An 18,900-nucleotide genomic window follows, 5' to 3' on the forward strand; every position below is an offset into this window, starting at 1 on the left:
GAGGCTGAGAGGTGACATAATGACCACCTTCAAATTTCAGAAGGGCTGTCTGGGTCCCAGGGAAGATGGAGCAAGCTTCAATAAAAAAATCAAGATAACAAACTTTTTATAAAATAATGGAAATGGTTTAGTGAATATTTACAGATAAGTTTCAAACAGATAAAAACATTTGCAGGATTATTGTAATAACCTGCAGCTTCATAAGAGTTTATATTTAAAGTAGATAATTAAATTAAATGATAATTTAATTTAAGATTAAATTATACTTTAAGATAATTAAAGTAGCAAATTAAATGAATTGAATATGCAGAAGATATTAACAACCGCAGAAAAAGGGGGAAGGAAGTCAAACCCTGAAAGGTTAAAATGATTGTGAAATGAATGAAATGTATAAATTTGAAAAGTATAAATAAAAACCTTTTTTTAAAAAAGGAAGATGGAGCAGGCTTGTTTTCTGGTGCTTCAGAACCAGTGGGTTCACATGACAAGGAAGGAGGCTCTGACTCGACATTAGGAAGAACTTTCTGAGAGTAAGAGCTCTTTGACAGAAGACTGGACGGTGGTGGATTGCCAAGGGTTGGACTAGATGACCCGTGGGGTCCCTTCCACCTCTGTAATTCTAAGACTGTAGCCCCCATGGCAGAGACTGATGGCAGCTGCAGTCCAAGACCCCTGGAGGGAGCACCAGGTTGGGGAAGGATGCTCTAAAGGGCAGCTACCCAAAGCCCGGGCAATTCCTCTTGCACTTACGCAGGCCGCCTGCCGCACGTGCTCCAGAAGGCGCTTGGAAGGGATGAGGAAGTCCAGCAAGCAGCACAGCCCATCGCTGTGGTATTTGGCCTCCAGGACGCGGAAAAGCTGGCTGAGGACAGTGGGGGCCGTGATGTCAAACGGGGGGTAGAGACCCGAGAGTGTGTTCTGCACAGCAACATCCAGGGATTGGGGGTCCTTTAAGGGAAGGGGGACAGGAAACAGTCAGAGCAGTTCACAATCAATTGCATATACACACACACACATATGAATTCACCTTGTTTTGAGTCAGACCCTGGGGTCATCTGGCTCAGAACCAGATCTCGTCCATTGTGGTTTCTCTCCGTTTTGATTTCCCCCTAGTCTCAAGTTCAGATCTCACCATTTGCGTGCTGGTTCCTGCATTGCAGAGGGTTGGACTGGATGATTTCTGGGTGGCCCTTTCTACCCTCCAGTTCTGTGGTTCTCTGAGTTTCTCACTCCTCTTTAGGCTTTCAGGGCACAAACAGGCCAGAGAGCTTTATCTCTGCCCTTGCCAGCTTCGACCTACAGCAGACGCAATTTGCCTCATAGGTCACAGTCTGTATTTAGCTCTCCTTGACGCGGACGGGCAGGGATGGGGGCCAGAGGCCTCAGCAAAGACGAAGGCTGGCTTAGGAGCCAGTGCCACCGGTGGCTGTCTCAGTAGGCTTCTCTTGTGGCCACCAACATCCCACGACAATGAAGGACAATGGTGCTGGTCAACAAATATTTTGGCCTGGCACATAAGGCCTTTAAAAACCATATTGTCAGGAAAGCATTGTTTAATGTTTGGATGAGATATAAGGACTTGCTTGAAAGTAAAACACCAAGGTGGCTGTCACCAATGGAGGCTAAGGCTCTGAAAAAACTTAATATGGAGACAAATTGGACAAAATATTGGGAAATTTTGGAACAAGATGGAGATAAATTGAAGTTGCAGAGCTTTGACAGATTAAAAACTAAAGTACGAGACTGGTTACACTATTATCAAATAAGGGAGGTTTACAATTTGGATAAGAAAATTGGTTTTCAGGTGGAAAAATCAAAATTGGAAACAGAACTGTTAGATCCTAAAACTAAGAATTTGTCAAGAATGTATAACTTGCTGTTGAAATGGAATACACAAGATGAAACGGTTAAATCTGTTATGATTAAATGGGCACAAGACTTTGGACACAACATTATGATGGCTGACTGGGAAAAGTTATGGACCACAGGTATTAAGTTTACGGCATGTAATGCCTTAAGAGAGAATATAATGAAAATGATGTACAGGTGGTACTTAACTCCAGTCAAGCTTGCAAAAATCTACCATTTGCCCGATAATAAATGTTGGAAATGTAAAGAGATTGAGGGTGCATTTTTTCACCTTTGGTGGACATGCCCAAGGATTAAGGCCTTCTGGGAGATGATTTATAATGAAATGAAAAAGGTATTTAAATATACCTTCCGGAAGAAACCAGAGGCCTTCCTCCTGAGCATGGTCGGCCAATTGGTGCGAAGGGAGGATAGAACTTTTTTTATGTACGCTACAACAGCAGCAAGAATACTTATCGCAAGGTATTGGAAGACACAAGAATTACCCACTTGAGAAGAATGGCAGACGAAAGTGATGGACTATATGGAATTGGCTGAGATGACTGGCAGAATCCGGGACCAAGGGGAAGAGTCGGTGGAAGAAGATTGGAAAAAATTTAAAGTATATCTGCAAAAATATTGTAAAATTAAGGAATGTTAGGAAGATGTTGGAAAAAGAAAGTTAGGTGGTTTTGGTAGAAATGATATAATGGATTAAGTAAAATGAGTTGATGAAATTGACGAAAGAGAGGACGTTAAAATTTAATATATTAAATTAAATTACTTAAATGAAAAGTAGGTTGGAAGGATGTGCTGAAACAATGATTTGAACTAGAATACAAAATTGGGAGGTGTGAGGAGGTCAAGGAAAGAAGTAAAGGGAAAAAGTCATATAAAGGTTTAATATTTTTTTTTTAAGAGAATGTATCTTTATTCTTTCTTGTTCATCTGTTGTTGTTGTTGTTGTATTTTTTTTCCTTCTTTGTATTTGGTATTGCTCTTGCTTTTTTTGGTAACTTTTAAAATCTGGAATAAATATTATATAAAGATGGGACAAATATTTTGGCCTAGAGGCCTTGAGTCTTGGAACTCTCTGGACAGCTTTCAAAACTTTTTTTAAAAACCAGTTAATACACACATTTCCAACTATCATCACTGGTCAAACAGGTTAGCAGGATTTTGCTGTGTTCCAAAAAACTGCAGCACCTATTTATTTCCTTATTTACTACCTTTATATCCACTTTTCCTCCATGGAGCTCGGGGTGGCGTACATAATTCTCCTCATTGTTTTATTCTTGCAACAACAGCCCTATGAGGTAGGTGAGGCTGAAAGGCAGTGGCCAGCCCCCAAGGCCACCCAGTGAGCTTCATGGCTGAGTGGCAGGATTTGAACCCTGGTCTCTCCCAGATCTTTGTCCAACCCTCTAACTAGCAACCACTGCTCTGCCACTGGCTCTCTACACTTGTTTAACCACCTGCATTTCACGGGGTTGGATTAGATGACCCTGGGGTGTCCCAACTCTATGATTCTGTGATAGCAAGGGAGACAAAATGAGTAGACCTATATACAGCATCACCTCCCGGCAAATAGAAGGGGAAGAAATGGAGGCAGTGGGAGATTTTACTTTCTTGGGCTCCATGATCACTGCAGATGGTGACAGCAGTCACGAAATTAAAAGATGCCTGCTTATTGGGAGAAGAGCAATGACAAACCTAGACAGCATCTTAAAAAGCAGAGACATCACCTTGCCAACAAAGGTCCATATAGTTAAAGCTATGGTTTTCCCAGTAGTGATGTATGGAAGTGAGAGCTGGACCATAAAGAAGGCTGATCGCCAAAGAATGGATGCTTTTGAATTCTGGTGCTGGAGGAGACTCTTGAGAGAAGAAGATCCAACCTCTCCATTCTGAAGGAAATCAGCCCTGAGTGCTCACTGGAAGGACAGATCCTGAAGCTGAGGCTCCAGTACTTTGGCCACCTCATGAGAAGAGAAGACTCCCTGGAAAAGGCCCTGATGCTGGGAAAGATGGAGGGCACAAGGAGAAGGGGACGACGGAGGACGAGATGGTTGAACAGTGTTCTCGAAGCTACCAGCATGACTTTGACCAAACTGCGGGAGGCAGTGGAAGACAAGAGGGCCTGGTGAGCTCTGGTCCATTGGGTCATGAAGAGGTGGACACGACTAAATGACTAAACAACTAAACAACAACAACAATAGAGTGGTACCTCGGGTTACGTACTTAATTCGTTCCAGATGTCCTTTCTTCACCTGAAACTGTTCTTTACCTGAAGCACCACTTTAGCTAATGGGCCTCCCGCTGCCGCCACGCTTTGGGAGCACAATTTCTGTTCTCATCCTGAAGCAAAGTTCTTAACCCTAAGTACTATTTCTGGGTTAGCAGAGTCTGTAACCTGAAGCATCCGTAACCTGAAGCGTCTGTAACCCGAGGTACCACTGTATACAGCTTGGGTAACAAGGGCTCCAATCACAAGACTCTGAAAAGCTCTCATCTGGCTCCAGCGTGAGATCAACCCTTCTGGATCTCAACCTCTGGCAAGCCTCTGTTTGTGTTGAGATGGAAACCTCTGACCAGGAAATCTCTCCCTGGCCTCTGTGTTTGCACAGAGGGCTCTTGGCGGTGCCTCGATCACCCGTCCAATGTAAGCAAGTCGAGCGCTGGCCCGCCCTGACGCCCCTGGCCTGGGGGACCTGAGTCCCAAAGAGCACCCTCCCTCCTCCCTCTTGCTCCCGGGGTGGCCTCTGGGGAGCTGCTCTCGCTCAGCCCGACATGAAAGATGTTTGCGGAGCTCTGTTCCTGCAGCCCACGCTCTGGAGGGACCACCCCATTTATCCTGCAAGCCAGACCTCTTTCCAGACTCGGCGTTCCTGGCAGATGGCCGAGGAGGAGAAGGAGGAGTAGGAGAAGCTGCTCCTGGGTGATGAGAGGAAGATCTTGCGAGAGGGCCTGTTGCTCTCCCCAAAAACATCTCTGCCTCCCACAAAAGCTGCAGCGCTGCCAGCCAGCCCTGGAAATTTTATCACCCTCCTCGTGATGCTCTCTTGCTGCGCTCCCTGCCAAAAGCCCTGGCTTCGGGAATCAGGCGGCCAAATGGAAATCCCAGCTGCGCCGAGGAGCTGGATTTAAATTGGAAGGAACTGGCACCTCCTCTCCGTCCCGTTCTGTTTATGGAAAAGTTCTGGGAAGCGTTTGCGCAGCTGAAGGAATGCTTCGTGCCGGTGGATAGTATTGCCGGGGCTGGATATCGTTAGCTGACCTGCTGGAATGCTTTGCGCTCATCTAAACACCAGAGGTTTCAGTGGAGTTGGTCAGGTTCATGGACCCAGAAATCTGTAGAGCTGGAAGAGACCCGAAGTGTCATTCTGTCCAAACCCCTGTGGTTGTGTTACATTGCGATGTGTTATAATTATGGTCATTGTGTTTAAATTGTTAAACCTGTAAACGGAATGTGATTCAGAAGGTGACGGAGCGGGGGCCAGAGAGTGGAAGAAATATATCTCTGCTGTGAGAACTGTTTCAGATTTTAGACACTTGACGAGTAGTTTGGGGCCACAATTAAACCTAGAGACATTATTTTGTCTCGTTAAATCCACAGCTGAAAAATCAGAGAGTCCCACTGAATTCAATGGCTAAATCTCGCTGATTTTCGCAAATCAGGTTTGCGCTTGAAGCAAAATGTGAATCATGCATTTCACGGAATGAAAATTCTGCTCTCTCCTCACAAGGTATTTTAAAAGATCTTTGAGAAGAGGACTTTGCTTCCTCACTTTTGACCTTGGGTTGGGGGTAGGTGGGCTTCCCTGAAAGCTCTTCCCTTTCCCATTAAAACCCCAGAACCTTCTGGTGCAGTGGGACATGGGGGGCAGAGAAGAACACTGCTCCGGATCCCACCCCATCACTTCAAACACACGGTTTGAGGCATTTTATGGCTTGGTGAGGATTACTGTTGTGATTTCACAGAGATTTGAGGCTTTGCCTCTTCTTTGGCTTCCCACTGCCTCAGAAAGACTTGTGGGCCCCGCAAGCCTCCTGTAACCTTCCTGCTTCTCCCCCAAATTTATTCTGCATAAAAAGAGTTTGCTGGATGAGGCCAAGGGCCCATCTAGTCCAGCCTCCTGTTCTCACAGTGCCCCACCAGGTGCCCCTTAGGGAAGCCTGCAAGCAGGATCTGAGCATATTATTATTATTATTATTATTATTATTATTATTATATGTACCCCGCTCATCCGGCTGGGTTTCCCAGGCACTCTGGGCGGCTTCCAACAAAGATTAAAAATACGTTAAAATGTCACACATTAAAAACTTCCCTGAACAGGGCTGCCTTAAGATGTCTTCTGAATCTCAGGTAGTTGTTTATCACTTTGACATCTGAAGGGAGGGCGTTCCACAGGGCGGGTGCCACCACCGAGAAGGCCTTCTGCCTGGTTCCCTGTAACTTGGCTTCTTGCAATGAGGGAACTGCCAGAAGGCCCTCGGAACTGGACCTCAGTGTCTGGGCAGAGTCCTCTCTCCTCCTGTGGTTTCCAGAAACTGGGGTTCAGAAGACTTACTGTCTCCAGTGTGGAGGCAGCGCAGAGCCATCCTGGCTAGGAGCCTTTGAAAGCCCCCTCCTGCATGAATTTGTCTCAAACTTCTTTCAGAGCCATCTAGGTTGGTGGTCATCACAGTTCATCTCTCTTTGCGCTCTGCCTCTGAAGCCACTTATCAAAACCAATCTCTCTCCTTCTCTTCTGCAAGGGGGGGGGGGAGAGAATCCTCTACATCTGAGGGAGGGAGCAAGGCTGCCTGAGGGGTTCCAGCTGCAAAGATCGAGCCAAGCGTTCAGACTGTCACTCAGAGGCAGCCTTGTGCCAATGGAGCTGAAAGGGGAAAGGGGAAAGGGCTGGCTGGGTGGGTGGGTGCGCCGAGGGGGAGCAGAGCTATTAATTCCTCTGTTTTCTGGACCTGATCCCTTCTGTCTGCAACGAGGCAGAGCCAGGCGGTTTTCCTAACCGCATCGGCTTCCCAGCCCCACACACTCCCTTTCCAAACAGCTGCTAATGATCTCTGCATCCCTCAGTCGCTCTCTCGGTGCCAAACTTTTGTTCCGAGCGAGCGGCAAGCTGTGCGTGAGAAAGGGGATCCTCTTCCCAGGCAGGGAGAGAAGGAGGAGGAGGAGGAGGAGGAGGAAGAGGGAACCTGCTTCATTTTGCAAACTGAGAAGCAGGAGCCCTGGCTGGCAGGCCTAAGAACATAAGGAGAGGGGGCTGCTGGATCAGGCCCATGGCCCATCTAGTCCACAATCCTGTTTTCACAGGGGCCAACCAAGTGCCCCTTACTTCCTGTAAGTGCCCACAAGCAAGACCGGAGCACAAAACCAGCTTTCCCTCCAGCAGATTCCAGCAACTCCAATGGCTACAGCTTTGTGCTTAGTGACTGAGCTGAGCAACTGTTAAAGAAGAAACAGCCCACAATGCCATATCCTCCAGCATTTCTCCAGTAAAAATAGGGAGCCTCCAACATACAGAAGAACATCCAACATTTAAAAACTTCCCCATACAGGTCTGCCTTCAGATGTCTTCTAAAGCTTGTATTTATCTCCTTGGCTCGGGGGTTGCATAACTCCCTACCCTTCAGCATTTCTCTGATGAAAATAGGGACATCCTAAGGAAAAGAGATGGGACACGGGTGGCGCTGTGGGTTAAACCACAGAGCCTAAGACTTGCCGATCAGAAGGTCGGCGGTTCAAATCCCCGTGACGGGGTGAGCTCCCGTTGCTCAGGCCCTGCTCCTGCCAACCTAGCAGTTCGAAAGCACATCCAAGTGCAAATAGATAAATAGATACCACTCTGGTGGGAAGGTAAACGGCATTTCCTTGTGCTGCTCTGGTTCGCCAGGAGTGGCTTAGTCATGCTGGCCACATGACCCGGAAGCTGTACGCCGGCTCCCTCGGCCAATAAAGCAAGATGAGCACCGCAACCCCAGAGTCAGCAACGACTGGACGTAATGGTCAGGGGTCCTTTTACCTTTACCTTTAAGGGAAAGAGGGACATTCCAGCATCAAATGAGAAACTGGGACAGCTTCTATAACTCCAGGGCTGACCCTGGAAAACAGGGGCACTTGGAGGGTCTGCAAGGATGCAGTACCACAGAGTTGGGTTGGAGCACTCATAAAATCAATATCCACACTTATATTTTGCCCCGTGCTTTCTAGGCAAAGGTCCTGTGCTTTAAAGCTCTGTGTCTGAGTGCTCTTCACGCCTCCCCCACCCCCGGGCAAAAATCTGCTCTTTAAAGCTGAAGCACAACTCAAGATGATTCCATTTCTCCACGGATTGCCGTTTGCTCCGATTCCGTGGTAAAGAGTGGGTTTCGAAGTGAAAGCTCCAAAAAATGAGAGCTAGGATAGAGAACTTTGAAGCACTGACCTGCCTGGGAAGCACAGAGGAAAGGTAGGTGTGGATAAGCCCATAGACTCATAGAACGGTAGTTAGAAGGAACCTCATTTAGTCAAACCCCTTTCAAAGCAGGAATCCCAGACACATGGCCACCACCAAAACTCTGTTTAAAAACCTCCAGCAAAGGAATGCTACATCAGCACCTCCTCTGGTACAAACCGAGGCCGGACAATATGTGTGGAGGGCAGGAGAATCATAGAATTGTAGAGCTGGAAGGGGACACCAAGGGCCATCTAGACCAACCCCCTGCAATGCAAGGATCACAGGCACAGAATCCCTGACCTAGTGGCCCTGCCACCTCTCTTTAAGAGCCTTCAATGGAGGAAACTCCACCCCCTTCCAAGGTGGTCCTTTTCACTCTCAAACTGTTCCCACCAACAGAAAGTTCTTCCAATTGTTGAGTCAGAATCTCCTTCCTTGTCATTTGAATCCATTAGCTGGAGCCCCCCCCCCCCCCGGAGCAGCAGAAAGCAAGCTTGCTCCATCTTCCATCTGACCTTCAGATATTTGAAGACGGGTGTCACATTACCTCTCATGTCTTGTCCAGGCTAAACATACCCGACGCCCTCCGTCCGCAAGATCCCGGTCCAAATCAACATTTTTGAACCAATACATAAATATCTGCAACAGGCAAAGGTGTCTCTTTACCTGGCCAAGTGAGGTCAGGCAATCCTCCGCCAAAAGCACCCAAAAGTTTGCACATCGTGAGAAGCCCCTGCACCTCCAACCCTTTGCCCAGGGTGACATTCTTAGCAACTAGAGGTTCTCCAAGGAATCACACACTTTCTCCTGCACTGATTGAATTCCTGACACTTCACCCCTGACAGGTACAAGGGAAGACAGGTGGCTGCCTTATCCTGAGTCAGGCCATTGCTCCACCCAGTTCAGTATTGTCTACCCTGACTGGCAGCAGCTGTCCGGGGTTTCAGGCAGTGAAATCTCCCAACCTTTTCCAGAGATGCTGGTGAGGAGCGAGCCTGGGGCTCCTGCCACTGAGCCCCTCCCCAAGCCCAAAGATGTCCAACGGCTTCAGGAATGATGCTTTGACTCAGCCCAGCAACCATGAGGAATTGTGTTGGATCCAAAGACCTGCTGACTGTGGTCCCATCTCAGATGCCACTTTGCTGAAGCAGAGCAGAGGTGACCTTACTGGCCTCACCTCTTGACCCAAACCACCAGGGGCATTCCTGGCATGAACACAACCACTTAAAAACTCCCTCACCATCAGCTTCCCATCTCCGTCAATTCCCATGGAAGGTCCGGAGGCTGTGCAAAGTCTATACCCAACAGCTGCTGGGAAACCAATGAAATGCCCCGTCTGACTAAGAAGGTTCTCCAACCCCTCCAGACCGGCTGTCTTTTGAAGGAGCAGGTGGTTGCAGGGACCTTATTTAGAGCAGCCTCGTTCCATAGGACAGGCACCTGCAGCTTTGGAAAGCTCTCAGAACAAGAAGAGAATCATAGAATCGGAGAACTGTAGAGTTGGAGGGGACCCCAAGGGTCATCTAGTCAAAGGTCATCAAGAGAAAGCGGACCTCTTGATCATTCCAAATGCCGAGTCATATAATCACAGGAGGGGTCCCAAGAGTCAGCTAGCCCAACCCCCTGGAATATAGGAATCACAGCTAAAAAGTCCCTGACAGGTGGCCCTCCAACCCCAGTTTAAACACCTCCTGTGAAGGAGAGAAAAGGGATGCAGGTGGCGCTGTGGGTTAAACCACAGAGCCTAGGACTTGCCGATCAGAAGGGTGGTGGTTCGAATCCCCACGACGGGGTGAGCTCCCATTGCTCAGTCCCTGTTCCTGCCAACCTAGCAGTTCGAAAGCACATCCAAGTGCAAATAGATAAATAGATACCACTCTGGTGGGAAGGTAAACGGCATTTCCGTGCGCTGCTCTGGTTCGCCAGAAGTGGCTTAGTCCTGCTGGCCACATGACCCAGAAGCTGTACGCTGGCTCCCTCGGCCAGTAAAGTGAAATGAGTGCCACAACCCCAGAGTCGGTCACGACTGGACCTAATGGTCAGGGGTCCCTTTACCTTTACCTTTTCTGAAGGAGAGACTTTCCCAGGAAGCCCATTCCATGGCCGAACAGCCACAAGGACAATCTGTATCCTACACTGATCCCAATTCCTCCTCCCTCCCACTTATTTAAAGAAGCAAACCCAGAGACTGGAACAGAAGCCCCCTCCTCCCTCCCTGCTGCCCCATCTTAGCTGGCCCACAAGGTCGACAGAGAGCCGAAAGAGGGTGGTCTCGCGTTGTGGCCGAGCCAGGGAGAAACTAAACAGCCACAAACGAAGCCCTTCGGATTACCATGGTTCCCTCGGAAGCGACGCTGGAGGGGGCAGAGAAACGAGGGGGGCACCAAGTCCCAGCGCCGCCGCCGCCCCCTCCAGAAGAACCCTCCTGGATCACTTGTTGGCAAACTCCTTGCTGCTGCGTCTGGGTCTCCCGTCAAGCTCCTTCCCAGCCATCTGGGCTTGTCTTCTGCGGTGGGGGCACCACGACGGACCCCAGGTGTGCCCCACACCCCCCAAGGAGACAGCGGGGAGGCCTCAGGCCAGCTTGCAAACCCTCCAGCCTCAACCCCGCCAGAGTCCAGCGCTACTGGTTGCTCCTCTCCAAACTTCTCCCATCCTTCGCGTCTTGCAAAAGAAAAAGGAACCCGCTCTCTCTAGCTGCGAGGGGGAGGGATGGAGGAGTGGAAAGGAGGAGAAAAGACGGGGGGGGGGGGGAGGCTGTCTGAGCTTTAAAAAGCTGCCTCTCTCTCTCTCTCTTTCCCTGGCTGGCGTTGCTGGAGAGGCTCTCGCAGAGCAATGCCAGAGCCAGCGAACAGCGGTCCTCTTTGTGCCCAGCGGCAGAGGCCCTGCCCCGTGGCCAGACAGGCCTGGAACCAGCTGCAGGGTGCCCAGGAAGGCTTCGGGGTTGCAGGATCCAGCCATGATGTCACACGGGCCCTTTGCACCTGGGATCAAAGGCTCCAGGTCAACGGGCCAGCGAAACTATCGCCCTCCTTCCAGGCTCGTTTCTGTCCAGCCGTCCTTTTGCGCGCACGCACTCACCAAATCCTCGCAGCGCTTTCTTTTCTCTCCTTGTGCTCTGAAAGGGGCCTGCCAGCCGCAGAGGCCTGTCAATGGGGCAGCTAAGCTTAAGGGCCCCCCCCCCCGTTTCCTTTCTAAGGAGGTGACGGCATTCCCTTCCCCCAGCTCTTGGATGCAGAAGAACTCAGGGGAGCAAAATAAGCTGGGTGGGAAATGGGGAATCGAGGAGGATGCAGATCTCCACCGGTCCGTACGCAACACCCCAATTATTTTATTTTTCTGCTTCCAAATGCACATTTCCCACTCAGAGGTGTTTCTGCGCCTCTAAGACTGGGCTTGTGTAGAATTCATGGAGGAGAGGCTGTCGGTGGCTCCTAGCCAGGACTCCGCAGTCAGAGGGAACAAGTCCCAATTGCTGGAAACTTCTGGAGTCGGGGAGAGGCTCTTGCTCTCGGATCCTGTTTGCAGGTTTCCGACACGCATCTGGCTGGCCTCTGTGAGAACAGGATGCTGGACCAGACAAGCCATTGGCCTCATCCAGCAAGTCCTTCTTATGTTCATTCCTAACTTCATCAGACCCTCCAAGTGCCCCTATTTCCCAGGGACGTCCCTGATTTAGAGAAGCATCCCGGTTTCTGATCTGATCCCGGAATGTCCCGCTTTTCCTTAGAATATCCCAGTTTTCACTGGAGAAACGTTGGAGAGTGTGGAGTTATCTGACCATGGAGCTGTCTGAAGGCAATCTTGTATAGGGAAGGGTTTTTTGTTTAATGTTTTATTATGTTTTTATATATGTTGGAAGCTGCTCATGTATATTTCAGTACTTATTACTTCAGAAGGTGCAGGTTAAGTTTGTTACCTAGAAAGTGTGGCCAGAATAAGACCCTCAAGCATAATTATTTGTTTGTTGATTGCATTTACATACCACCTTTACTTCCAAGGAACTCAAGATAATGTAATCTCACTGTGTAATCTCACTGTATACAAGTTGTACAAGTGACAATAAAGTATTTCAATTTCAATTCAATTGCAAGATGCTTTATATTATTCTCCGCTCCTTGTTTTGTCCCCACAATAATCCTAGAGGGCAGGTCAGGCTGAAAGCATCAGCAACTGGCCCAACTCAGCGAGCTTCGTGGCTGAGTAGAGAATCGAACCCTGGTCTACCAGGCCATATTCCAGCACTCTTGCCACTATTCCACACTCCTTGTCATTCTAATTATTAGTGCATGGGATACATTCCCACTCTGTGCATGTGCAGGAACCCCACAGTCTCCAGAGCTGGTGCCTGGCTTGCAAGCCAAATCTTGAGCCACCAACACCCAGAGTTGAGATGAGGGTCTCTGCTGCCCACCCCTCCCTCATCTCCCACTCACTCTGCTCATCCCCCACCCCTGCTGCTCCGCACAGCTGCCTAGGGCAACCCTCTGCATGGCTTTTCAGCTTCTTTGGAGAGGCACAGAGTCCCCATTCACAGATGCAGAGGAGCTTGTGAGGCCCCGTCCCGAGAGCCTCCTCAGAAGTCACCAACCCCCTTTCTTATATCTTATTCTACTTATTTTTTTGCCAGTCGCCCCTGCCCCTGTGCTCTGGGCATCCATTGTATCTCAGGTTGCCTCTCCAGACATCATGTCACTGAGCGGAAGCGCTGGGTGGGGTCAAGGGGGAGAGGAGGGTCTCGGGATGAGCTGGTGAGCAAGGAGGGAACAGGGAGGTTTTTATGGGAGAGGCTGACATCAGGGCGTGTGACGCGGAGAAAGGGGAGAGCCTCTGAATATGCCTTTCAGTGGGGAAGATATTTCTGAAACACAGGTGGGGGGTTCCTAAGCTGTGCCCTCTGTTCTGAGATGATTTGGACCTTGCATTCTGTTGAAAATAGTGATTTACCTCATACTACTAAGCACATGTGGGACGCGGGTGGCACTGTGGGTTAAACCACAGAGCCTAGGGCTTGCCGATCAGAAGGTTAGCAGTTCGAATCTCCGCGATGGGGTGAGCCCCTGTTACTCGGTCCCTGCCCCTGCCCACCTAGCTGTTCAAAAGCACGTCAAAGTGCAAGTAGATAAATAGGTACCACTCTGGCGGGAAGGTAAACGGCGTTTCCATGCACTGCTCTGGTTCGCCAGAAGCGGCTTAGTCATGCTGGTCTCATGACCCGGAAGCTGTACGCCGGCTCCCTCGGCCAGTACAGCGAGATGAGCACCGCAACCCCAGAGTCGGCCACGACTGGACCTAATGGTCAGGGGTCCCTTTACCTTTACCTTACTAAGCACATAAGCTGAGCCTTGCTGAATCCCACTGCAGGCATGACTTGGGCGCTGAACTCCATGCTCTGGTAGCTTCCAAACTGGTTTACCGCAATATGGTCTACATGGAGCTGCCCTTGAAGATGACCAGGAAACTTTTGTTGTTCCAAAATGCACCAGCCAAATTACCAGATGGGGTTCCATTTAGATCGCATATAACCATACCCTCCAACATCTGGGTGGTCCAAATCGGGACACTCGTTTTTTGGGTCCCGAGCTCTCTCAGGAGCCAACTGACTTGCTCCAGAGCACCAGACCAAAAGAACAGGACGTTCCAAGATCCACTGGGAAGCCAGGAATGACTTCTGTAATTCTGGGATGTCCCACTTAAATCAGGACGGCTGAGCAGTATGATATATCCCTTTTTAAAAGGAGCTGCATTGGTAGCCAGTTTGTTTCTGGGACCAATTCAAGGTACTCACATCGGTATTTGTGTTGGTTCAAGGAGAAAGATCCATGAAAGGAGAATTTCTGCAGATGCCAAGATCCAAGTCTGGGGCAAGTACTCTTTGGTGACAGAACCCCAGCAGAGATTTAAAACCAGCAAAATGAAGCGTGAAAATCTAGGCTGTAAAACCTTTAAGAAGTGCCCTTTCAAGTGAGTTCCAAAATCGCCCCCTTTAAAAGTTCCTTCCAAAGTTTCCCTCTTCCCACAGCATAGGAAAAGAGGGCAGATTTGGTTTACTTACAAACTCTCCAAAGGTCAGATTCATATGCTTTTCCATACATCAGTCAGAAAAGCTGCATGGGCAGTAACATAGCTTAGTTACAAAATGACAAACATTCCTAGAACTATTGGTATAGGAACACAAAAGAGGCTGGAAGGAGTAGCTCAGAGCTCCTCACATGCTGAGCTTCTCTGGTAGACTAGGGATACAACAATAGGCTTGATTACCTAGTTCCCTGCAATTTGAAGGGGACACAGCTAAGCCCGGCAAGACAGCTTACTCTATGGCCTTAACCCCTTCATGCATTACTTAACCCTACCATTTTTAAAGCCCTAAATGACTCAGGTCTCAAATACCCAGAATACCACTTCTTTCCCTATAGACCAGGAATCTACCATTGTATTGATCATAGTTATCGATCAGAGCATTGATCAGAGTTGTTGAGCTGTCGTTTTTTAGGAGGATCAATCAGGGTCACACGATTGACCAGGATCGACCAGTACACATCCCTGTTGTAGACCCTCTTGGGTGCCGAGATGGGCAGAAGGGACGCTCTTGGTTGTTCCTCCACCTCCAGAGGCTCAGGGGTGGGCGCCCAGCGGGAGAGGTTCTTCATCTTGTGCCTTCATTGTGCAAATTCTATAGGACGCTGAATACATGCCATAATTAATCTATGGAACTCCTCCTATAAGAGGCAGCAATGGACACCACCCCAAATGGTTTTGAAAGAGGATTAGGAAAATTCATGGAAGAGAGGGCTATTGATGGCTTCTGAATCCCAGTTGCTGGAAACCGCAAGAGGCGAGAGGGGTCTTGTGTTTGAATCCTGATTGTGGGCTTCCCATGACTGTGAGGATAGGATGCTGGACTAAATGGGCCCTTGGCCCGATCCAGCAAGCTCTTCTTCTCATGCCTCAAGTGCAGGGGGTTGGACTAGATGACCCCTGGGCCCCATCCAACTCCCTGATTCTGTCTCTGTGTGCCATGGTCTGGTTCACGGGCGATCGAAGTCCCAGCTGGGGACGTTGGGACCGGGGGCAAGATGGCGGGGTGGGAGCAGGAACAGGGGTCCAGGAGTCAGGAAGCCAAGAGTCCGAGGGTCAGAGATATGGGAGTCATGAAGTCAAGGGTCTAAGGATCAAGAAGCAAGGAGTCAAGAAGCCGAGGTTCAAGGATCAGGAAGCAAGAAGCCAAACGCAGCAAGGCAGGAGACATGTTGCTGTGGCAAAGAGCCAAAGGGAAATGCTGACCTTCTATCCCTTCCCAGCTCTTACCATCAGGTGCTGTGAGTTATCAAGCGGCCTCACCTGTGAAGCCACACCTTGCCTCTTCAGAACAAACTCAGGAAGGCCCCAGTCCTGCAAAGTCCTATTGGTCACAGGGCCTGGCTCCTGCACGCAAACCTGACACTGTGGTCCAGCAGCAAGTCTGGATGAAGGCTGCTCTGCAAAGGATGGTCTTCTCCTTGCCCTCCTGCACTCTCTGCCTTCATTTGGGCATGTTTCCCCCTCCGTCCAGCTTGGGCTTCCTGTTCTCCGTGTTCCAGCTGCCTGCTGACGCTTGCTCCGCCTTCAGACACATGGACGCCATCCCAGGCATCCCTCGGAGCTCTGGGGTCAGGCTGGCCTTGGCGGGAGGAGAGCCCAAAGCTGCAGCTGGGAAAACAGAAACAAGGCAGGTGCTGCTGACCTCCTCCCAAACCATCCTTGGCCTCCACTTGGCCTGCTGTGTCTTCTTTTTTATGCATATACATTTTTATTAGTTTTTTTAAACATATCATCTCCAACAATCATATAACATATCTTCTCATCTTATACAATATTTTAGTCTTCCATCAACGCCTCTGACGATTTTCCGTTCTTTATCCCTTACTCTGCATTTCTTAATTTCTCTATTACTCTTAATTATCATTAACTAATAGTTCTCCTCATAGTCTTTCTTGCAATATTTCAAATAATCCACCTTACAAAACCTCTTGCAGTCCTACTAACGTAATCTGTTCATTACAATTGCTTTTCAAATAGTTCGTATATTTACTCCAGTCTTCTAAGAAGAATAAGAAGAAGAGTTTGGATTTGATATCCCGCTTTATCACTACCTGAAGGAGTCTCAAAGCGGCTAACAATCTCCTTTTTCCTTCTTCACCCACAAGAAACACTCTGTGAGGTGAGCGGGGCTGAGAGACTTCAAAGAAGTGTCACTGGCCCAAGGTCACCCAGCAGCTGCATGGGGAGGAGCGGGGAATCAAACCTGGTTCACCAGATTACGAGACTACCGCTCTTAACCACTACTCCACACTGGCTCTCTGATCTCTGATCCCGCAGGTTTCGAATCCTTACTGTTAATTTATCCAATTCTGCATAGTCCATGGCCTGGTGTTTTCATACAGACAGCAGAAGGACAGCTGGCAGCAGCTGGGCACAGCTGGGGGTCCATCGGACCTTGGCATAAATGAGGGAAGGGGGCTGTTCTCTCCCCCCCCCCCCCACTGAGGCCTTGCTCTCCTTGGGGCTCTGTATGGCAGCCATGCGCAGGGGCTTCTTCAAAGAGACCATATTTTGTCCTAGAGCGGCCCAACATGCCACCTTTTCCCCCAAGTTAATTGGCATGGGAAATGTAGGGTCCCAGGGTACAGGATCCCAAGAGCTGAAAGGGATTCACATAGATTCCCATACACCAAACGTCCAGCCTCCAACAGTCTGTCATATTTTTGCAGAGCAAACCGAAGGGAAGTTTAGCTAGAGAAAATCAATGTTGCATAGGGGAAAAAAACCCTGTCTCCTTAGCTATGTGGCTGGGGCAAACCAGTCAGATGGGTGGGGTGCAAATAAAATGATGATGATGATGATGTGTGGGGAGTGATTGTTCCATGATGATGATGATAATTTTATTCTTTACATCCCGCCCATCTGGCTGGGTTTCCCCAGCTACTCTGGGTAGCTTACAGTGTTAAAAACGTAATAAAACACTGAACATTAAAGAACAGAATATCTTATACAGACTATAAATAAAGCAATAAATCAATAGAAAACAGCCACAACAACCAGTTTACAGTTATACCCAAATTTTAAAAACTGCCAACCCCAACTAAACATTTAACCAACCCCAACCCAATAAAAAACAACAACAGAGGAACCAAAAATTAAAACCCCACAAATTAAAAACTTTCTGGAGTGATGGCAAGAAGGTGCCCCTCCTACTGCAATACAGAGAATTTGTGGACGACATGGGAGGTGTGCAAAATGCACATTTTGCAAGAGTTTTCAGTGGATTATTTGTTTTAAATCAGGGATTGCAAACAGAGAATGATTCCCACCCACCCAGATCACATTTGCAATTTATGGCTCAGAGGAGACGTCTCCTGTGTCATGGCTGACCCTTCTGCTATAAACAACGGCGGCTCAGCTCTTGAGCAATGGATCCGTTTGTTCTCTTCCCACGCAGCCCAGGCCAGGGCTTTGGGGTGGACAGGGGCTCTCTGGAGGCTTGCTGGATGGAGCAAGGAACCCTCTGATCCTGCTCTCCCTCTCCCCCCAACTTCCGGCCTCTTCCCCCGAAGAAGAAACAAGCGCTTCTTAAAAAGATGATCCGTCTTCTCATTCCTTCCACTTTCCAGGCAGTTTTTGGAAGCAGCAGAAAAGCTGCTCCTGGACGCTTTTGGCAAAGCCCCACTTCTGTCAATAGAGATGGGCTCTGCCCCAAGACGCGAGGTCAACGCAAGGCAGGGATAGGTCCCTTCGCAACATCTGCAGGAGGGATGCTATTCCACCCAGGAAGATGGAATGAGAAGGTAAACTGGTCCTTAGTGCGGCGATGGTGAGAGTTCCAGTCTGGTCCTGTTCACCTTGGCAGATGCCACTGAAGTGTGTTTGTGTGTGCATATTTTTCCAAGTGTGGGGGGTTCAATCCAGATGATGCCCCAAGTCTTTTCCAATTCTTGGGGTCCTGCACATAGGCAGGGTGAGAATCCAACAGGAATTTGCTGAACTGGACAGATAAGGGTGTTGTCGCTTTTTTGTAAGACCTTAAAGGTAAAGGGACCCCTGACCATTAGGTCCAGTCGTGGCCGACTCTGGGGTTGCGGCGCTCATCTCGCTTTACTGGCCGAGGGAGCCGGCGTACAGCAGGACTAAGCTGCTTCTGGCTAACCAGAGCAGCGCACGGAAATGCCATTTACCTTCTTGCCGGAGTGGTACCTATTTATCTACTTGCACTTTGACATGCTTTCGAACTGCTAGGTTGGCAGGAGCAGGGACCGAGCAACAGGAGCTCACCCCGTCGTGGGGATTCGAACTGCCGACCTTCTGATCGGCAAGTCCTAGGCTCTGTGGTTAAACCTTAGCCGCCCACTTAAGTGTCCTGATCAGCATCCCAAAAGAATGAGTGTGCTGGTCCCAGGGGGTTACTGTGCGGCATGTTCCAAGTCCAGTCTGAGGTTGAGGGTGTGGTATGGAGGCTGTCCATCAAAGCTGAAGCGGAGTCCAAGGCAGGGAGTCGGGAGAGGTCAGGAACTCTGGCAGAAGGGCAGGACATGGTTCAGGCAGGAACTAGCAACCAACAATGTTGCTCCCTCAACCT

At 49.2% G+C, this 18,900-nt stretch overlaps 1 protein-coding gene across 1 annotated transcript in view; it reads right to left on the reverse strand.

Moving 5' to 3' along the window:
• The window catches only part of KIAA1755, a 31,890-nt gene extending 20,862 nt beyond the window's left edge, over positions 1 to 11,028 (reverse strand). Inside the window, exons 1-2 of the mRNA XM_083744123.1 lie at positions 10,621 to 11,028; positions 751 to 948 (exon numbers count right to left, since the gene is read on the reverse strand). Of these exons, the coding sequence (XP_083600249.1) occupies positions 751 to 948; positions 10,621 to 10,623 (201 nt within the window). The 5' untranslated portion in view covers positions 10,624 to 11,028. The remainder of the gene's footprint in view (positions 1 to 750; positions 949 to 10,620) is intronic.
• Positions 11,029 to 18,900: the final 7,872 nt, after the last annotated feature.

This window comes from Podarcis gaigeae (assembly GCF_964106915.1).
Source record: "Podarcis gaigeae genome assembly, chromosome: 6".
Lineage (NCBI taxonomy): Eukaryota > Metazoa > Chordata > Lepidosauria > Squamata > Lacertidae > Podarcis > Podarcis gaigeae.